Consider the following 21,131-nt stretch of genomic DNA (forward strand, 5'->3'; position numbering starts at 1 on the left):
GCTTTACATTTTTGTAACTTTCAGTGCCATCTTCTGGCTATAGCCTTGGCCTTCTCTGAATCTCTAGGTCAGTGTTTCTTTGTCACCTCAGAATAAATAACTGAAGAGTCCTAGAAGGGAAAATACAGTGTTGAGAATGTGGGAGAGAGGGGGGATGCAAGGGAGAAAATAGCCAGGGAGTGCAACTCACCTTATCCTCTGGGAGGTTCTTTGTGTTGTTTGCTGTGAAAGGAAGGGAAGTTTTGAGTCATGGATTAATGACTTTCCCATTTAGCGCCCATGGTTTCCTCTCTGACTATATTCTCTCTTCCAATCGCTCTTTTGCTATAGCACTATTCCTTTCTCCCAGGCTGGTCCTTATTCCACTGGACTCAACTTTCTGTATTGTTCATCCATTAATTCTGCCTTTTCCTAAGTTTCTCATGAGTCTTATTGATTCCTAGTCTTCCCCAAAATCAGAATCACAAAGATGTTTAGAGGTTGGGGTTTCTAGTTTCTTTGATCACAGCAATTTCCTGACCAAGGTCATCTCTGAGTAGTCCTTGAAGGCAGGAATAGTCTAGGTTTTTGGATTTGAATAGTGAATACTTACCAATGTTTGGCAAATAATAAATGTTTCATAAGTGTTTTTTTTTCATTAGTTTTTATTCTTCCATTCATTTCTCTGAACCAACTCTCAGCTCTTTGCTGTCTATATCCTGGAGTAGGATCTATGGTGAGAGGGAAGAACCAAAGGTGCTTCGTCCCACTATATACATAAAAATTCACATTATTAGAAAAGAGAAGACAGACCTCAAGATGCACCATAATTTCTTTTTTTTGTAAGAGAAACATTTATTTAATTTTTTAGGGTTTTTTGCAAGGCAAATGGGGTTAAGTGGCTTGCCCAAGGCCACACAGCTAGGTAATTAGGTGTCTGAGACAAGATTTGAACCCAGGTACTCCTGACTCCAGGGCCGGTGCTTTATCCACTGCACCACCTAGCCACCCCAATACCCTAATTTCTTAAAGAGACTGACAGACAAAAGGATTCACTCAAAAATGTCTCAATGTATCCCTGTCCTTTTTCCAGAGGTAACTATGATGGTGAAGATCTTCCCAACCTTACTCCAATATTTCCAGTCTCCAGTGAGTAGGACCTAGAATGCCCCTAGTCTACCCAGAATGTGGTAATGACTAACCCCTAGCTTGTACTCTCATAATGAGTAAGCCATGTTTAACAAAAGCAGGAGAATAAAAAAATAAACAAGCAAACATGAATGCACTGGAGAGTGCTACCTCATATAAAGTAGGCAGAGAAAAGTCTATGGGGGGTTCCCTGAAAGTCCATGAATGTCTAGGAAAAACATCCTAGAAGGAAGACCAGAGAATCTAGAACCACTACAGAAATAGGATCTTACCCATTCCTTGATTCTTTCACTAGATTTTTCTTCCATCACCTTATCTACCCCTGCCCCAGTGGTAGAGGGAACTTCTGACCTGAGGTCCTCTCTCCCAATTAGTGAATCCTTCCCCAAGGTCACCATTTTGGGATGCATCCCATATCTTCCTCCCTCCCTCCCTCCTTCCCTCCTTTCTTCCTTCCTTCCTTCCTTCCTCCCTCCCTCTCCCCGCCTCCCTTTTTCTCCCTTCTCCACTCCTCCTCTCTCCTCTCTTCTCTTCTCTTCTCTTCTCTTCTCTTCTCTTCTCTTCTCTTCTCTTCTCTTCTCTTCTCTTCTCTTTTCTTCTCTTCTCTATTCTTCTCTCTCTTACTCTCTGTCTTACTTTTTTCTCTTTCCCCCCTTTGCTTTCTTCTGTCCTTCTTTCATTCCTTCCTTCTTTATTTTCTTTCTCTTTTCTTTTTTCTTTCTTTATTCCTCTTTCTGTCTTTCTTCAAGAAATTTATAGTCAGGAAGAGAAAGAGGTACATGAAAATTTTAGAATAGAATGTTGAATTCAATGAGTAAATAAAATAAACTCCAGAAAATTTATATTCACTTCTAGTCTGAACACTTATGGAATCCTTAGGATCAAATGTATAAGAAAGCGTGGATTAAGAGCTTAGAACACCATGGTTAGAATCATGAACACCTAAGTTTATCATCTTTTTCATTTGCTCTGTCTCTGTCCCTGTCTTTGTCTCTCTGTCTTAACCTATCTCTCTATCTCTGGCTCTCTGACTCTCCTTGTCTATATATCTCTCTCTCTGTCTCTCTGTTTCTCTCTTCAGCTAAGCAGCTAGGTCTTGTATGCACTGAGCCTTGAGTCAGGTAGATGAGTTCAAATTCAATCTCAGATTCTTATTAGTTATATGACTCTAGAAATATCAAGCAGTCTCTGCTTGCCTCAGTTTCCTCAGCTGTAAAATAGGACTCATGTCAGCACCTACTTCACAGACTGAAAGATGAGATGATACAACATCTGTAAATATCTAGGAAACAGCAGGAGCTTCATAAATGCTTGTTCCTTTCTTTTGTCTGTTCATCATCAAACGTGATTGTCAAAGTAGAGACTTGCCCTCATGAAGAGAAGAATTAAATCCTAAGAATTTGCTTTTCATGTCTGTTCACTGATCTCTGATCCTGTACATCATAGGACAAAGTGTTAAAAGAAATTTGATAGATTCACCATCTGGTCTGACCCTCTCTTTATGTAGATAATGCACAGAGATGGACAATGACTTGCCCACAATGATACAGATAATAAATGACAAGAGTGAAGATCTGAAATTAAATCCTCTAGCTACAAATTCAACAGTCTAACTAAACTTTAGCTATCTCTAAGCATTAACAATATCTCTCTTTAATGCACTTCTCCTATGATATTTTACATTATATTTACTTACATTTGTATCTTTTTTAACATATTAGAATGAAATACCATAAGAATGGGGACTGTCATGTCTAAATTTTCTCTTCCCTCTGGGATGAATATAGTAAAACAATGAATGAATGTATGATGAATTAAAGTATAGTGAATTGAATTGAACTAATTGAAAGAAAAAACTTGACTTCTGGCCAAGATGGTGGAGAGAAGACAGGCACAGTTCTAAAGTCTCCTGATCTCTTCCCCATCTATCACATGAAACAAACCACTTAAAAGAAATCTGACCCACAAAAGCCAGAAAGAAAAGCCAGGAGAAAGAATATCTACCTCAGAATTTGTCTCCAGCAGCAGCTTTGGTCGAATTCGGGCTGGTGAGTCTGGGCTCAGAGGGAGGATCAGCCCCGGATCAACCAGATTAACAGCTGAATTGGAACCAGGAGTCTGAGGGCCCAAAAGACAGACCTGCTGGATCAGCGGTGGGGCTGGACAACAGGGACTTGGGTCGGCGGGGGAGCAGAGGCACTGGTGTTGGTGCTGTCCCCCTGGAGCTTGAGGACCTGGCTGGGGGGGAGAGTTCTGGTGCAGAAGAGCTGAGGACACCATCCTGGGCTCCTCTGGTCCCATTGCAACTCAGACCTCCTCCCAAACAAACAAATGCAAACTTCTTCTGCCTCAGGCCCAGGTGTGTGTGAGCAGAAGAACCAGCCCATCTGAGGAATTACCTCAAGCCAGGGTAAAGCTAACAATTGATTGAAGTCAAAAGAATTCAGTAGCTCCAACTCTTCCCCTCAAGCAAAGGGAGAAAGCCTCAGTCAAGGTCACAGACACTCCAGAGAAAGCAACCAACACATCCTAATGGCCAGCCAAAGAAACTGCACTCAGTGAGTAAAGCCTTTAGCGATCCCAAGCCCTGGTGAACCAGCTCCCCCCCAACTCAAGGTCTTAGCAAAATGAAGAAGGGTCAGCGGAAAGGTGGATCCATAGAAAAATTCCTGGAAGGGAAAGACCCTAACTCAGAGAGACCTGGAACCTCTGAGGAGAATACAATCTGGTCTCCAGAACAGAAAGACTTCCTTGAAGAAATAAGGAAGAAGCTTAAAAATTTGGGAGAGGCAATTAATACCTTACAACAAAAAAACAAAACCTTAGAAAGTACAATTGGACAAATACAAAAGAAGAATAAATCTCCCAGATCATCAATTGGACCAATACAAAATGAGAATAATTCTCTCAGATCCTCAAAGGAGAAAATGCAAAAAGAAATTAATTCTCTCAAAACCTCAATTGGTCAAATAGAAAGTTCTTTCAAAAGTAGAATTGACCAATTGGAAAAGGAGTTGCAAAAGGTTAATGAAGAAGACGCCTCAACCAAAAAAGAATGGAGCCTACAGAAACTAATGATTCCATGAGACAGCAAGAGTCAGTTAAACAAAATCAAAAAATAGAAAAAATAGAAGCAAATGTAAAATACCTCATCAACAAAACCACTGACCTCAAGAATAGATAGAGGAGGGGCAACCTGAAAATTATAGGACTTCCTGAAAACATTGAAGAGAAAAAAAGCCTGGACTTAATATTACAGGATCTAGTGATGGAAAACTGCCCTGATATCATGGAATCAGAGGGCAAAGTAGTTATTGAAAGAGTACATCAATCCCCACCAGAAAAAGATCCTAAAATGAAAACACCAAGAAATGTTGTGGCCAAACTCCAGAACTATCAGATAAAAGAGAAAATCCTGCAAGCAGCCAGAAAGAAACAATTTAAATATCATGGAGCCACAGTAAGGATCACACAGGACCTGGCTGTATCAACATTAAGGGATCGAAGGGCCTGGAACAACATATTTTGAAGAGCAAGGGAGCTTGGAATGCAGCCAAGAATCTACTTTCCTGCAAAGCTGAGCCTTCTCTTCCAGGAAAAATGATGGACATTTAATGAAATGGAAGAATTCCAAAATTTTCTTATGAAAAGACCAGAGCTAAACACAAAATTTGGACATCAAACAGGAGGTTCAAGAGACACATGAAAAGGTAAAAAAAAGGGGGGGGTAAAAGGAAAAAGAATGCAATCCAGTAAGTTGAAACTGGCTATATCCCAGAATGGGGGGAAAAAAGATTCTCATAAATCTTGAGAATTGTAACTCTAACAGAGAGAATACACCTAGCCAGAAATGATGGGCATTCATGACCAATACATAAGACTGCTATCTAATGGGATGTAACTGGATTTAACCCCACTTGGGAGAAAGACTCTAATAACTCTCAGGAATTTTGACTCTATTCGATAGAATATACTGAACTAGAAGGGACAGACACTCAGAATTTTCTATGACTTAGATAGAATGATCTAAAAAACACTACCTCCTTTAAAAGGGGGACAGGAAAGAGATGGGAGGAGGGAGGGGACTGAATGGGGTAAATCTCATTACACTAAGAGGTACAAAAAACCTATGGTAATAGAGGGGAAGAAGGGAGCAGAGGAGAAACACCTGAATCTTCCCTCATCAGACTTGGCTTAAAGGCAACCTACACATACTCAGTTAACTTATAAAACATCTAACCTTTCAAGTAATAAAAGGGGAAAAGGGGAGGGGGGAACAGAGAAAGAGAAGGAGAGTGTGAGTGAAAAGGGAGAAATAAAAGAAAGGGAAGGGAAAAGGGAAAAAGGGAAAGGGGAAAGAAAGGGGAGGGGGTGATAATATAGGAGAGCAAAAACACTGAAGGGGGAGGTATTCAGAAAAAAGACTGGGGAATATGGATAAAGGGGGAGAAAGGGGGGGAAATACAAACAGAGGGACAATAGCATGGAGGGCAATAAAGAATTAGTAATCATAACCTTGAATGTGAATGGGATGAACTCTCCCTTAAAATGTAAGCAAATAGCAGAGAGGATTAAAAACCAGAATCCTACAATATGCTGCTTACAAGAAACTCATTTGAAGCAGCGAGATACATATAGAGTAAATGTAAAAGGTTGGAGCAAAATATATTTTGCTTCAGCTGAAGCAAAAAAAAAGCAGGGGTAGCAATCCTTATCTCAGACAAAGCAGCAGCAAAAATAGATAGCATTAAAAGAGATAAGGAAGGAAACTTTATCCTCCTAAAAGATACCATAGACAATAAAGTCATTTCAATATTGAATATATATGCACCCAGTGGGACAGCACCCAAATTCTTAGAGGAGAAGCTGAAAGGACTACAGGAAGACATAGACAGCAAAACTCTACTAGTGGGAGACCTCAACCTCCAGCTCTCAGATCGATCTAGATAAATCAAATCATAAAATAAACAACAAAGAAGTTAAGGAGGTAAATAGATTGTTAGAAAAATTAGATATGGTAGACTTATGGAGGAAACTGAATGGGGACAGAAAGGAATATACCTTTTTCTCTGAAGTACATAGAACTTATACAAAAATTGACCATGTACTAGGACATAAAAACCTAATGATCAACTGCAGAAAGACAGAAATAGTGAACACATCTTTCTCAGATCACAATACAATAAAAGTCATATGCAATACTGCGCTAAGGAAATATAGACCCAGAACAAATTGGAAACTGAATAACCTCATTTTAAAAAATGAGTGGACCAAAAAACAAATTATAGAAAGAATTAACCATTTTATCCTAGATAATAATAATAATGAAACAACATACCAAAACCTATGGGATTCATTGAAAGTGACTCTCAGGGGATATATTATAGCTCTAAATGCTTACATGAATAAATTGGAAAAAGAGGAGATCAATGAACTAAACATGCAACTAAAAAATTAGAGAAAGAACAAATCAAAAATCCCCAATTAAATACCAAATTAGAAATTCTAAAAATTAATGGAGAAATTAATAAAAAGCAAAAGCAAAAAAACTATTGAATTAATAAATAAAACCAAAAGTTGGTATTATGAAAAAAACAATAAAATTGATAAACCTCTGGTCAATCTGATTAAAAAAAGAAGAAAACCAAATTGCTAGTATCATAAATGAAAAAGGTGAACTCACCACCAATGAGGAGGAAATTAAAGTAATAATTTGACATTATTTTGCCCAACTCTATACCAATAAATTTGATAATCTAAGTGAAATGGATGAATATTTACAAAAATATAAGTTGCCCAGGTTAAATGAAGAAGAGATTAAATACCTAAACAACCCTATCTCAGAAAAAAAATTCAACAAGCCATTATTGAACTCCCTAACCCTAATCCACCAGGGCCTGGTGGATTCACAAGTGAATTCTACCAAACACTTAAGGAACAATTGGTTCCAATCCTATATAAAATCTTTGTAAAAAATAGGGAAAGATGGAACTCTGCCTAACTCTTTCTATGAAACCAATATGGTACTGTTACCTAAACCAGGAAGAGTTAAAACAGAGAAAGAAAATTATAGACCTATTTCCCTCATGAATACAGATGCAAAAATCCTAAATAAAATCTTAGCAAAACGATTACAACAAGTCATCACTCGGATAATACATTATGATCAAGTAGGATTTATTCCAGTAATGCAGGGTTGGTTCAATATTAGGAAAACTGTTAGTATACTCAATTATGTCAACAACAAACCTATCAGAAATCATATGATCATATTAATAGATGCCGAAAAAGCTTTTGACAAAATACAGCATCCATTCCTATTAAAAACACTAGAGAGTGTAGGAATAAATGGACTGTTCCTTAAAATAATTAGCAGCATCTATTTGAAACCATCAACAAGCATTATACTCAATGGGGAGAGGCTAGAGGTATTCCCAATAAGATCAGGGGTGAAATAAGGGTGCCCATTATCACCACTACTATTCAATATTGTATTAGAAATGTTAGCATCAGCAATTAGAGAAGAAAAAGAAATTGAAGGATTTAGAATTGGGAATGAAGAGACAAAACTCTCACTCTTTGAAGATGACATGATGGTCTACCTAGAGAATCCCAAGAAATCATCCAAAAAACTACTGGAAACAATTAGCAATATTAGCAAAGTTGCAGGTTATAAAATAAACCCTCATAAATCCTCAACTTTTCTATATATGTCTAGCAAGAAACAGCAGGAAGAGCTAGAAAGAGAAATCCCATTCAAAGTAACCTCAGATCATATAAAATATTTGGGAGTCTATTTGCCAAGACAGACTCAGAATCTTTTTGAAAACAATCATAAAACATTTCTCACACAAAATTTAAATCATATTTAAATAACTGGGCAAATATCAACTTCTCATGGATAGGTAGAGCTAATGACAATTCTACAAATGACAATTCTACCAAAATTAACTATCTGTTTAGTGCCCTACCAATCAAAATTCCAAAAAATTACTTTAACGAGTTAGAAAAAATTGTAAGTAAATTCATGTGGAGAAATAAAAAGTCAAGAATTGCCAGGAGCTTAATGAAAAAAAGTGGAAAAGAAGGTGGCTTAGCCCTACCTGATCTAAAATTATATTATAAAGCGTCAGTCATCAAAACTGTTTGGTATTGGCTAAGAAATAGAGTGGTGGACCAGTGGAATAGACTAGGTGTAAAAGCAGGAGATGATTATAGTAATCTGTTGTTTGATAAACCCCAAGAGTCCAGCCATTGGGATAAAAACTCACTCTTTGATAAAAATTTCTGCGATAATTGGAAGTTAATATGGAAGAAACTTAGATTAGACCATCACCTCACACCCTTTACCAAGATAAGATCCAAATGGTTACAGGACATAGACATAAAAAACAATACTATAAGCAAATTAGAAGATCAAGGACTAGTCTACCTGTCAGATCTATGGAAAGGGGAGCAGTTTATGACTAAGGAAGAGTTGGAGAACATCACCAAAAACTAATTAGATGATTTCAATTACATTAAATTAAAAAGCTTTTGCACAGATAAAACTAATGTAACCAAGATCAAAAGAAATGTAGTAAATTGGGAAACAATCTTTCCAACTAATGATTCTGACAAAGTACTCATTTCTAAAATATACAGAGAACTGAGTCATATTTTTAAAACAAAAAGCCATTCCCCAATTGACAAATGGTCAAAGGATATGCAAAGGCAATTTACAGATGAGGAGATCAAAGCAATCCATAGCCATATGAAAAAAATGCTCTAAATGATTAATTATTAGAGAAATGCAAATTAAAGCTTCTCTGAGGTACCACCTCACACCTCTCAGATTGGCCAATATGACCAGGAAGGATAATGATCATTGTTGGAAGGGTTGTGGGAAATCTGGGACACTATTATACTGTTGGTGGAGCTGTGAACTCATCCAACCCTTCTGGAGAGCAATTTGGAACTATGCCCAAAGGGCAACAAAAATGTGCATACCCTTTGACCCAGCAATACCACTACTGGGCCTATATCCTGAAGAAATGATGAAAAAGGGTAAAAACATTACTTGTACAAAAATATTTATAGCAGCCCTGTTTGTGGTGGCAAAGAATTGGAAATCAAGTAAATGTCCTTCAATTGGGGAATGGATTAGCAAACTGTGGTATATGCATGTCATAGAACACTATTGTTCTATTAGAAACCAGGAGGGATGGGATTTCTGGGAAGCCTGGAGGGATTTGCATGAACTGATGCTGAGTGAGATGAGAAGAACCAAAAAAACACTGTACACCCTAACAGCAACATGGGAGTGATGTTCAACTTGAAGGACTTGCTCATTCCATCAGTGCAACAATTGGGAACAATTTTGGGCTGTCTGAAAAGGAGAGTGCCATCTGTATCCAGATAAGGAGCTGTGGAGTTTGAACAAAGTGAAATTTAGAAAAAAACAGATATCTTATTGTCTGATCTTGTTACCTCTTAGATTTCTCTTCTTTAAGGACATGATTTCTCTCTCATCACACCCAATTTGGATCAAGGTATAACATGGAAACAAAGTAAAGACTGACAGAGTGTTTTCTGTGGGGCGGGGGGGAGGGAAGCAAGATTGGGGAGAAATCATAAAACTCAAATAATATCTTTAATAAAAATAAATTTTAATAAAATACTTAATCCTAATCATTTTCTCCCTTGCTAATCTCAGCATTTCCATGATTTTATTTATCATCTTTCAGGCCCTTTTTAACCCTGTTTGGAATTTTATTGGCAAAGATACTAAATAGTTTGTCATTTACTTCTTCAGTTCATTTTGCAAATGAAGTAACTGAATCAAACAGGGTTAAGTGACTTGCCCAGATACCAGTACCTGAGGTTGAATTTGAACTTAGGGAGATGAGTTTTTCTGAATCCGCATCTGGAGATCTAATCACTGTTCCACCTAATTATTATTAGATATTATTAATATGAACATGGACTATTATTTTTTCTCTTTGTACCTGAATAATTTTCTTTCCCACATCTGCTTCTATTACCATTGAAATCCCATGCATTATTCAAGGACCATCTCAAAAGTCACATCATGAACCTCTCATAAGTCTCTCCAACCAAATGTGATCATTTCCTTCTCTCAAACACTTTTTAACTCCCTTACAGAATTTCTCCTAATCTGGTTTGTATTGTATACTTATTAGATTTGTATTTTCGGGAGTGGGGAGTGGGCAAGATCGATGTTGAATTCTTTTTGCATCCTTCTGCACCATCAAACACAGAGCTTATAAGAGTCACTTGAAAAACATATTGGGTTAAACCACTGAGTGATTTTACTTTGTTTTCCACTTTCTTTTGAAGAGACCTCAGAATACACCACATCCTCAAATACGGGATTTATTGAAACAGAAGACAAAGTTTTCCAGAACATACTGGTCAAGTGTTAATACCATAGACTATTAAGAGACTTCAAAGCTCATCTACCCCAAGCCCTTCCCAATTCATGATTGTTTTCTACAACCATTCTACACAGGAAATTATCAAGCGTTTGTTGGAATAGCTCTCATATTGAGGAGTTCACTATTTACAATGAATCACATTCCATTTTTGGACATAGCTATTTCCTATTATAGAGGAATACTCTGAAGACCCAGTTAGAAATAATTTAGAATAGACTGTCTTTAATTGCAGGATTCACTGCAAGAGAAGACAACATTGATCAAAAGGTCCTGCCTGAGAACTTAGATTACTAGCTCTTTCTAATCATGTTCCTCAGAATCCTCCTTACTTGCTGATGAGGCAAGACTGAATTAGTAAAGGATTCTGAGGGAGAGATGCATCTTTTGCCAAGCGAGTCAAACAATTGCTATTGACTCAATCATCAACTGCCTTCAGAGCCAGAGAGATTTAGGTTAGGACAGTGAATCCAAGAACCTTGGGGAAAGTCCTATCCCAGACTTCTGGCACCTGCTTTTTTGACTGTACCATGGAAACTTTTCATCTGAATTGTAGTGAAACCCTTTATGAGTTGTCTATGCCCATTAGGATGTGAGATTTTTTGAGATCATCAACTGTCTTAATTTTTTATTTTGCTTATATTACAAATTTAATAAATGGTTTTACATCATTGCATTCATTCATGATTCTTGATGTACCAATCATTGTTGTTGGGTGAATGGGCTTGAGCAAAACCTTGAGTATCTGAAAGGATTTAGCCCTGCTTACCTCATGTTCCCTTTCTTCTGTTTCACTCTCCTCATAGGACCCAATTCTTCAACCCTTACCCAAAATGAAGTTCTTACCATTTTCATATATTGACCCCAGTTCTGTTTGGGTAGATGAATTTGAGTTGACAGGTTCTTGAATATTCAAGGTGGGAGATGCTCTGTGGGAGAGATATAAGCTTTGCCTTGGAACAGAAACACAAGCAAATTCAAAATAAATCATGGGCAGAGCCCTTGAAGCAAAAAAGAATTGAAATGTTATTAAATGTTAGGGAAATCAGAAGACAAAAGGTCACTGAGAGTTCTGTGTATTCTATGAGGTTATATTTATTCCTTAGGAACATAGGTATCAATTACACAAACAAATTATGTTGGTTTTTCTAAGAGAAAAAATGTGAAGGAATAGTCAAATAAGCAATAATCTAAATTGGAATTACTTAGTAATAAGATCAGTCCTTGGATGAAAATGCCTCACTGATGGAGTGGCCTCTCTCAATGATTAAAATATCTGTCTTTTTTATTTTCATAATAATTCTCAAATGAAATTAATTCAGCACTTTATTTGTCTTTGTCTAGGTCAGGCTATATTTAGATTTAATAAGAAAAACATAGCCTATAAACTTGGAATCTCATAACCTAATGCTTAAACCTTGACAAAGAAAGGGTTAGAGAAATATAGGGAAACAAAAGGTATTGGTCTAGTCTGTGACCAATAGGCATAAGTAGATCAATAAGTGGAAAGTGAAGAAGATGATGAGGGACATTGTCCTATGAAATTCTCTGCACATTCCAAAAGTGTGACAACAGGTCTCTCCTCAGGGACAAAAAGTAGTAACTGATTCACTTTTGAACTTCTGCATGGGATGTGTGAGGTAGTATGATGGTGGGGGAGGGCAGAAGAGGATAGAAGAAACAGAAGTCTCACCCGTATGGGTTGAGGGCAGAGTTTCTTTCTAAAAAGCAAAAAGAACAAGGCATTGGAAGAGCATTATATCTTCACTTCCCTCCTTCCCTCTCTTCCTCCTTGCCTCCTTCCATTTCTTTTTCCTTTCATTTTTCTTTCCTATCTTCCTTCCCTTTTTCCTTCCTTCCTTCTTTCCTTTGTTACTTCCTCTTTTCCTTCCCTCCCTTCTTTCTTTCCTTCCTACCTTCTTTTCTTTTTTCCTTTCATCCTCCCTTCCAGTTTCTCTTCTGTGATCCTTTCCTTCCTTCCATTACTCTTTCTTTTTTCTTACTTCCCTTCCTTTCTTCCCTTTCCCCTCCTTTCTTTCTTTCTCCCTTCCTTTTTCCTCCCTCTTTTCTTACCTCTCTCTCCCTTATTCCTTTTCTTCCTCAATATTTCTCAATCTCTGTCTCTCTCTCTCTGTTTCTTTTATCTCTCTTTGTTTCTGTCCTTACACACACACACACACACACACACACACACGCACGCACTCTCTCTCTCTCTCTCTCTCTCTCTCTCTCTCTCTCTCTCTCACACACTCACACACATGACTTTTACTTTTCAATATCTTTTTATGTATTGTCTTTCCCCATTAGGCTATGAACTCTTTTCAGACAAAGATTGTCTTTTTTCTTTCTTTGTTTCCCCAGCAATCATCACAGAACATGTCACAGAAAAAAAACTTAAAAACTTGTTGACTGCCTGACCATGAGAATCTTAAAAACAGGTAATCACTTGACAGATAGGATAAAAGCTGACATTTCTGTATGACTTTAAAGTCTTCAAAGCTCTTTTTTACCTGATTTCTACTTCCCCAACTATACTAGGTTTATTGGCTGAAATTTCTCCCAACTTTTCTGTATTTTTGGATTCTATGTAATTAGCCATCTGATAACTTACTTAGAGCACTTTGTCTGGAGATTAGAGAAAAAGTGTCTTTTCTGGAGAATGGATTTTTTGATCTCAGAGACAGCTAAATGAAGCCTTGCAGAGGGTATATGGACCTGAATTTTTTTTACTGTCTTGCATTTATTTTTACAGGTTATTTAATCAAAGAGGGCTGACCACTTTTGATCTCAGTAACTATCCCCTTGTTTCTGTAAATGCATCATCCATACTTATGCAAATTTCATATTGCTGCCTACCCATTATTAGGACCAGATTTTTAGGATTTACAAGGAACCCCATAATAATGACTATAAAAAGATCCAGACTGAGAGGTGAGTTGGATCTACGAACTTGGAGTAGAAATGACAGGGTGGGACCCAGTAGCAGAATTTAGAATAATGGTCTGAGACTCGGAGTCTAAAAAGCTCTAATCCAGTGGAGTGTCAGTAGAAGAATGGAGAACCCTGAATGATCCTAAGATTGTAAAGGTAATTGAAGTTAAGACTATAAGACAGATTACAGAAATAGAAAAAGGGTATGGGGACACAAATTCTTGGGTGAAATGGATAAAATATACTGTTAAAATGTTAAACAAAAGTAACTGCTATGCCTGTGCCTCAGGTCAAAATCCAGATAGTCCTTTTCCCATTTGGATGAACTAAAAATGAACAAGGAATGAGGTGTATGGTAACACTTTCAGGATAAAACTGCATAAGGAAGAAACACTTTGTAAGTCTCCTTCACTTCTGTTTCTAGCTTTATAGCTCAAAGAAATAAAAATACCTCCTGCCTTTTCCATGGTTACTGAGAACCACACAACTTTTCTCTCATCACAGGGTGTGAATGCTACCAGAGACCTGAGAGAATTGGAAGCTTGTGTATAGCCATGGAATGTGACTGTGGACAAATCAGAAAATTACTCTGCCTAAGTGTTCTCTAACGTCCACAGGGCAGAATTGTGATGGTGTTGTAGAGACAAAGTTTTAAGAATTATACTTCTCTCAGGCTGGGCAGGCATGTATGCACTGGTCCAATTGACTAATCTTTTTACCCTGACATTTGAAAAAAAGAAATTAAGAACCAAATAACAATTAAGAAGGAGTAGAAAGAGTTTACCATATGGGGCTTTTGCTGAAAGAATTTATCTGAATAGTATAGGGGTCCTGAGAGGAGTGTCAGATGAATTTAAGACTAGGAATCAATCATTTCTATTTTAGTGAGTAACCATGAATAAAAACATGAATTGGATCAACTACATAGATTATAATCAACAGAGATTCATAAATTATACCAGTAATGCAGTAAAGGGAATAGCAGGGCAGTTGGATGCCACAAGCAGAATGGCATGGGAGAATAGGATGGTTCTGGACATTATGTTGGCAGAAAGAGAGGGTGTCTGCATCATGATAGGAAATAGCTGTTGCATTTTCATCCTTAATAACCTCCAGATGAGGCCATTACCAAAGCCTTACAAGGTCTGACAAAGTCTGACAGAAGACCTTCTTATCAGAAGAACTAGCAGAAAATTCAAGGATCAACAACCCCCTGACCAGATGGTTAGAGATCTGGTTAGGAAAATGGAAAGGGATGGTAGTCTTTATCTTAACTCTTAATAGTAGTTGTTGGAACATGGGAATGATGATCAACCTTGATATACTTGCTCATTCCATCAGTGCAATAATCAGGGACAATTTTAGGGTATCTGCAATGGAGAATACCATCTGTTTCCAAAGGAAGAGCTGTGGAGTTTAAACAAAGACCAAAGATTATTACCTTCAATTTTTAAAAAATCGTAGTTGTTGGGGTGTTAATGACAGTTGAATGCTATATAATACCTATGTAGGGAGACTAGTACAAAAGTTAATAGAGACCAGCAATATAAAATAAATGTATGTACAAGGTATAAGTAGAAAAACCTTTACTTACTTGAAATACAGACAAGAAAAAAGATTTATGTGAGGAAGAAAGTGAAAAATTATTAACTAAATTTGAGAAGTTGGAGATGGATGTAAAAATGAAATTTTGGATGAAAAAAGAGGAAGGAATGTAAGAAATAATTAATTTTAATTTCCACACCAGTTACATGAGACTGAAGAAAGGAATCTGTTTCATACAGATAAAGAGTTAAGTTGGCATAATAGGGAGGTTGAGGAAGTCATAAATTATTATAGGAACTTGTTATTGATGAATAAGTTAACAGACTGTGAAAACCATTTCCAAAATTTGGTATAGATTGACATGTCTGTATACCAAGCAAAAAAGGTATGTGCGTGCACCCTCAAATAAGGGGAGAAAGAAAATAAGGACTGGAATCATCAAATCTGGGACATGGAAGATGTAATTGGGGTGGAGACTCACATGGGGAAATTAGGTGCTTGGATAGGCTTCAACCTCTATAGTACCCGGACAATGGGGAACAAGGGAGGGGCTTGAGTTTTGAGACAGAGAATGAAAAGCTGGGCCTTTGCACTCCAAGGGTGTGCCCACTTAGTGGACACTCAAAAGAACAAAAATAAAATTTTTCCTGGCTTCACCAGTGAGTCTGTGGTGTTCCTTTTAAAGTATTTGTTTCTTACAAAACCAAATATTAAAACTGAAATTATAACTGTATAGAAAATAGCTGCATAATGATAAAATGTATACACTAAGCCTAGAGATAGGCCCTGAGTTCAAATCTTGCCTCAGACACTAGTTGGATGACCCTGGGTAAGTCATTTATCTTTGTTTGCCTCAATTTACTGATCGATTAAAAATGGGATAAATAACAGCTCCTACTTCCAAAAGTTGTTGAAAGGATCAAATGACATAATAATGGATAAGTTACTGGTTCACATAAAGAGCTATAGAAATGTTAGTTATGATTATTATCCTTTTTTTCTTTCCCTTCTCCATAATTTACATTGCATTTTATAAATGTTTTGCACCTATTTATTCATAGACATTTTATCACCTTTGATATAACATAGGTTCATTGGAAAAGGATGTTCTATACTTGGTTTTATATTCTCAGCACCCAGGACAAGGTTTAGGACATACATAATAGGTGCTTATTAAGTGTTTGATTGAGCCTCAGTGCAGCCTCAGCAGCTAAGGTCTTTCATCTTATTGCTGGAAAACTTCATGGGTAAAATTCTGGGTTAGGAAGCAAAGCAAGTGAAGTGGGTTTGCAAAGAGATTGTCCTACATTTATTCTTGTCCTGGGGATGTAGATTTTTGTTTTGCCATTGCTGCAGTTTTTAAAGGAAACATGAAATTCCTCTGCAAGATAGACAGTCTTCCTTGCCAAGCTGATGTGGACATAACCAAGGTTGAATGATGAACTAACTGCTTGTACAGGATCACATCCAATAAACTATAACTTGTGTTTGTAACTACTGGCTTCTTTCTCTTTGTTAATACCCCTAGATTTCTTTTACTTCTCTCTACATACAGATCTTGAAGTCTGGGCAGGATAGATGAGGTTTCTGAACTGGCTATGAATTCTTTTGTCAGATCAATTAAAATTTCATTGGGGACAATAATGCAAGGAATTTACACCTTTCCAAGGAGTTACTCAGTCTAGGGACTTTCTACACCTTGTAAAAGAGACAGCATCAAACTAGAAGTTGTCTTCATCCGGTGAAGACAATGAGGATTTCAGGATTAGTCAGTTAGTCAATAAACAAGTATTTCTTTACTTTGCTAAAAGCCAGGCACTGTCCTAAGTACTGAGCATCCAAAGATTAAAAACATCCTTTCCTCCAAGAAGTTACCATTCTAATGGGGGAGAGAATATGCAAATAACCAGATAAATTTTCAGAACAGATGGAAGAAACTCTCAGAGGGGAAGCAATTCAAGGCACTTAGCAAAGCTTCCAACTGGAAGGAGGATTTCTGTTGAGACTTGAAAGATGCCAGGAAAACTAACAGGTAGAAATATAGAGGGAGAGTCTTCCAGTTAATGCATAGTGATGAAAGATGGAGTGTTTGGTACAAGTTTTTAAAAGAGGCTTTGTGGTATAGTGTTTAACCGGAACATAAAAATCACATAGAACTCATATGATAGCTTGGTGTAAAAAGCACAGGATTGGAAATCAATAGTGCTGGGGTTCTAGTTGTAATTCTATCACTGACAAGCATTATAATCAGAATTTGGGAGTCTCCTTTTACTCTTCTATAAAATAAGGCACTGGATCAGATAAAATCTAAAGTCTCTGGCAAGCAAGACATTCTAAGACTTAGACCGTAAGGTCTAAGCAGACATTTAGGATTCATTTGTGTGATTTTAAGTTTTGCCAAACTACATAATTTTTTAACATTGTAAAGAAAAAAAAAGAAAAGAAAAAATAGCCAAAATACTTGATCACAGAATATATAGAAGACAATAAGATGTTATAATCCTGGGAAGGTATGAAGAAGCCAAGCTGTGAAGAACATTAAATGCCAAACCAAGGATTTATATTTAATCAAGGAGGTAATAGGGAACCACTAATGATTTTCAGTAAAGGTGTAACATGGCCAGATCTGTTGGCATCTGAGTGGAGAGGGAATTAAAGCTGAAAGATCAATGTAAAGGCTTCAGCAGTAATGAACTAGAGATAATGACGGCCAAAACTGAATGGTGATTTTGTGAATGAAAAGAAAGAGGCATAAAATGGAGTTATTGGGATAGATTCCTAGACTGAAGGTCATGATATGTTCTTCGAATCAATCCTCAGACACTTACTATTTGACCCTGCCTACATTTGCTTTGACATATTTAATTTGAGATGACTATGGGGCATTTAGTTCCATAAGCAATTGAAAGAGAGAATGTGGGCTGAATACACAGGGCTTCTCACAAATTTTGGTAGTTATTAAATCTTACAATTGCACTAAATACTATATTCTGTTCTGAGCATCATTAGCATGAAATAATTGAAACTTTTATATTCTGTGTAAGAAGAAATGAAACAAAAGCCACCTTAGTAGAATCATTTTACCTCCATGAGCTTTATTTCTTCAGTTGTGAACTGATCTCTAAATTTCTTTCTGACTAAAAAAGTAAATACATAATTCTCAGTTCTAACTGAATGGATTGGGAAGGGAGTCTACATCATAATTCCAATTTGCTTTCCCACCTTATCCCTTTTGTATGAACCATCTGGCAGGCAAAATCTCTCTGATTTTGTCCCCGTTTTAAAAAATTTCAATTGATTTTTTTCACATTACTACAATAGTCTTATTGTAAAAGTAAATATAATCCTGCCCCCAACAAAGAAAGAGGAACTTCAAGAAAAAAAATTGAGAGGGAAAAAAAAGTGTGCTTCAAACTGTATTCAAATATCATCAGCTCTGTCTTTGGGATAAATAGCATTCTTTATCGTAAGTCCACCAGAGAAATTGCTTCAATATTATTTTCACACAGTTGTTATTGCTAGTTGTATTTCCCTCCATCCTATTTCTCCCACTCCTGTTTATTCTGTTCTCTCTCTCCTTTCATCCTGTCCCTCCTCAAAAGTGTGTCAACATCTGACCACATTCTCCCATGATCTTCCTTCACTTCTATCACCTACACCCTCCTCCCCTCCCCTGTTCCCTTCTCTCATCCTTTTCCTCTCCTATTTTTCTCTAAGGTAAGATAGATTTCTATATGCAGTTGAGTGTGTATCTTCCAAAGAGAATGAAAGCTCACTCACTCCCCTCACTTTCCCCTTCATCCATTCCATTGCAGAAGCTTTTTCTTGCCTCTTTAAGTGAAATGATGAATGAAATGCCAATTCTCCTTTTCCTTTCTTGCCCATTAGCTCCATCTTTATAATATATTATACTTTCATATTCAACTCCCTCCTGTGCCTTGTTTATATATGCTCCTTCTAACTGTCCTAATAAATGAGAAGGTTAGTATGAGTTATCAGAATTTTCTTCTCATGCGGGAATACAAGCAGTTCAACATCCTTAAATCCTCATAATTAGCCCTTCCTGTCCACCCTCTCTATATTTCACCTGAGTCCTATACCTGAAGATGAAAATTTCTCTTCAGCTTTGATCATTTCAATAAGAAAGTCTTAAAGTCTCCTATTTCATTGAATGTCTATCTTTTTCCCCAGAAAGAGGCTGTTAAGTTTTGCTGGGAAGTTGATTCTTGATTGTAATCCAAGCTCTTTTATCTTCTAGAATATAGTATTCCAAGTCGTATGAGCCTTTAATGTACATATTGCTAAATCCTGTGCAAGACTGACTGTGGCTTCAGTATATGTGAATTGTTTCTTCTGGCTGCTTGTAATATCTCCTCCTTGACTTTAAAGTTCTAGAATTTGGCTGTAACATTCTTGGGAGTTTTTATTTTGAGATCGGCGAATTCCCTCAATTTCTCTTTAACCCTCTGTTCTAAGATATCAGGGCAATTTTCCTGGACATTACTTTCAAGTAGCTCAATAATTTTTAAATTATCTCCTCTGAATCTGTTTTTCAGGTTAATTATGTTTCCAGTGAGATATTTCACATTTTCTTCTAGATTTTTATTCTCTTGGTTTTGTTTTAGTTTCTTGATTTCTCCCAAAGTCATCAGCTTCTCTTAGCTCCATTCTACATATGAAGAAATTATTTTCTTTAGAGAGCTTTTGCATCTCTTTTTCCATCTGGCCAATTCTGTTTTAAGGCATTTTCCTAATTGATCTTTTGGACTGCTTTTTTCATTTAACCCAAACTGGTTTTTGAGATATTTTTTTCAGTGCTTATTTGTATCTCCTTCACCAAGCTGCTGTTATTGTTTTCATAATTTGTCCTCATTGCTCTTATTTCTCTTACCAATTTTTCCTTTATCTCCTTTACTTGATTTTTCAAAATCTTTTTTGAGTTCTTCCTTATCTTGAGACCAATTCATGTTTTTCTTGAAGGCTTCGGATTCAGAAGCTTTGACTTTGTTATCTTCTGAATGTGCATTTTGATTCTCTATGGGACCAAAGTAATCTGGTCAGATTTTTTTTTCTTTTGCTGTTTGTTCATTTCCCTATTCTATGATTTGATTTTCACCTTTTGTTGGTGTGGAGCTCTGCTTCCAGGGTGGAAAATACACTTTGCAAAACTTTTGAAGGTTTTTGCAGCTGTTTTCAGGGGCACCCCTCTCAACAAACTTCAATTCCTTCAAGGTCTTATGAGAGGCTCTGACTACTCTCCTGGCCTGTGCTTTGGTTTGTGGCTAACCACAAGCCCTCTCCTTTGCCCTGGAGCTCTGAGAAGGGTTGCTGCTCCACTATGGCTGTAAAGCTTTTTCTGAGACTGGGATTTGAGTATGGATAAGGATTCCTACCTCAAAGATAGCAGAGAGATCTCTGCAGTCTCTTCTGACTCCCTTGCCTTCTATGGACTGAGTGCTCTGGAGTTAGCTTCTGGGTAGTCCCCTACCAGTTGGCTCCCCAGGTCTGGTCCCCATGGCTGGGCTGAAATGAGACCTGCACTGGACTAGACTCTATGTTCACTCTGGTGTGGCAAAGTTTTCCTTTGACCTTCCAAGTTGACCTGGGCTTAGAGGTCTAAAAACCACATCCATTATGAACCAGGTGCCCCTCATGCTCCCTGCAGGCTGTTCCTAGATGGCTGTAGTTGGTTTACTCTGGTACAGCTAGATTAGGGGGTTGTTTGCAACACTTTCCAACCCTGAAATTTCACTCAGTCTTTTCATGAGTTCTGCTACTCTAGAATTTGGTTAGACATTATTTTAAGACTTTTGGAGTGGTTTTGGGGAGAACTGCCAGGATTTCCTGCCTTCAGTCAGTCATCTTGGCTCTGCCTTGATTTTGTCCCCTTTCAAGTCACCTTCCATATGTGGGCCACACCTACATACTCATACTGTCTTTCTCTTTTTTCAATATTTAATGCCACTTTCACTTTTCAGTGTAAAGCCTGTCTCTTCTCTTCCCTAAAAGAAAAAAGAATCATCTTTCTTTTCTCAAACTTGCACTAATATTTGTGTGAATCACTCATTTACACTTGTTTCACTCTTCCTTACT

General features: G+C 37.2%; 1 protein-coding gene and 1 pseudogene across 1 annotated transcript in view; one reads left to right on the forward strand and one right to left on the reverse strand.

Moving 5' to 3' along the window:
- Nucleotides 1–21,131, forward strand: part of LOC141512014 (Fc receptor-like protein 4) — a 122,737-nt pseudogene that overhangs the window by 44,664 nt on the left and 56,942 nt on the right.
- LOC141510859 (Fc receptor-like protein 2) overlaps nt 1–21,131 on the reverse strand; it is a 52,106-nt gene that overhangs the window by 17,957 nt on the left and 13,018 nt on the right. Inside the window, 1 exon segment of the mRNA XM_074220288.1 lies at nt 11,409–11,515. Within this exon segment, the coding sequence (XP_074076389.1) occupies nt 11,409–11,515 (107 nt within the window).

The sequence above is a fragment of the Macrotis lagotis genome, chromosome 2, assembly GCF_037893015.1.
Source record: "Macrotis lagotis isolate mMagLag1 chromosome 2, bilby.v1.9.chrom.fasta, whole genome shotgun sequence".
NCBI classification, from domain to species: Eukaryota; Metazoa; Chordata; class Mammalia; order Peramelemorphia; family Peramelidae; genus Macrotis; species Macrotis lagotis.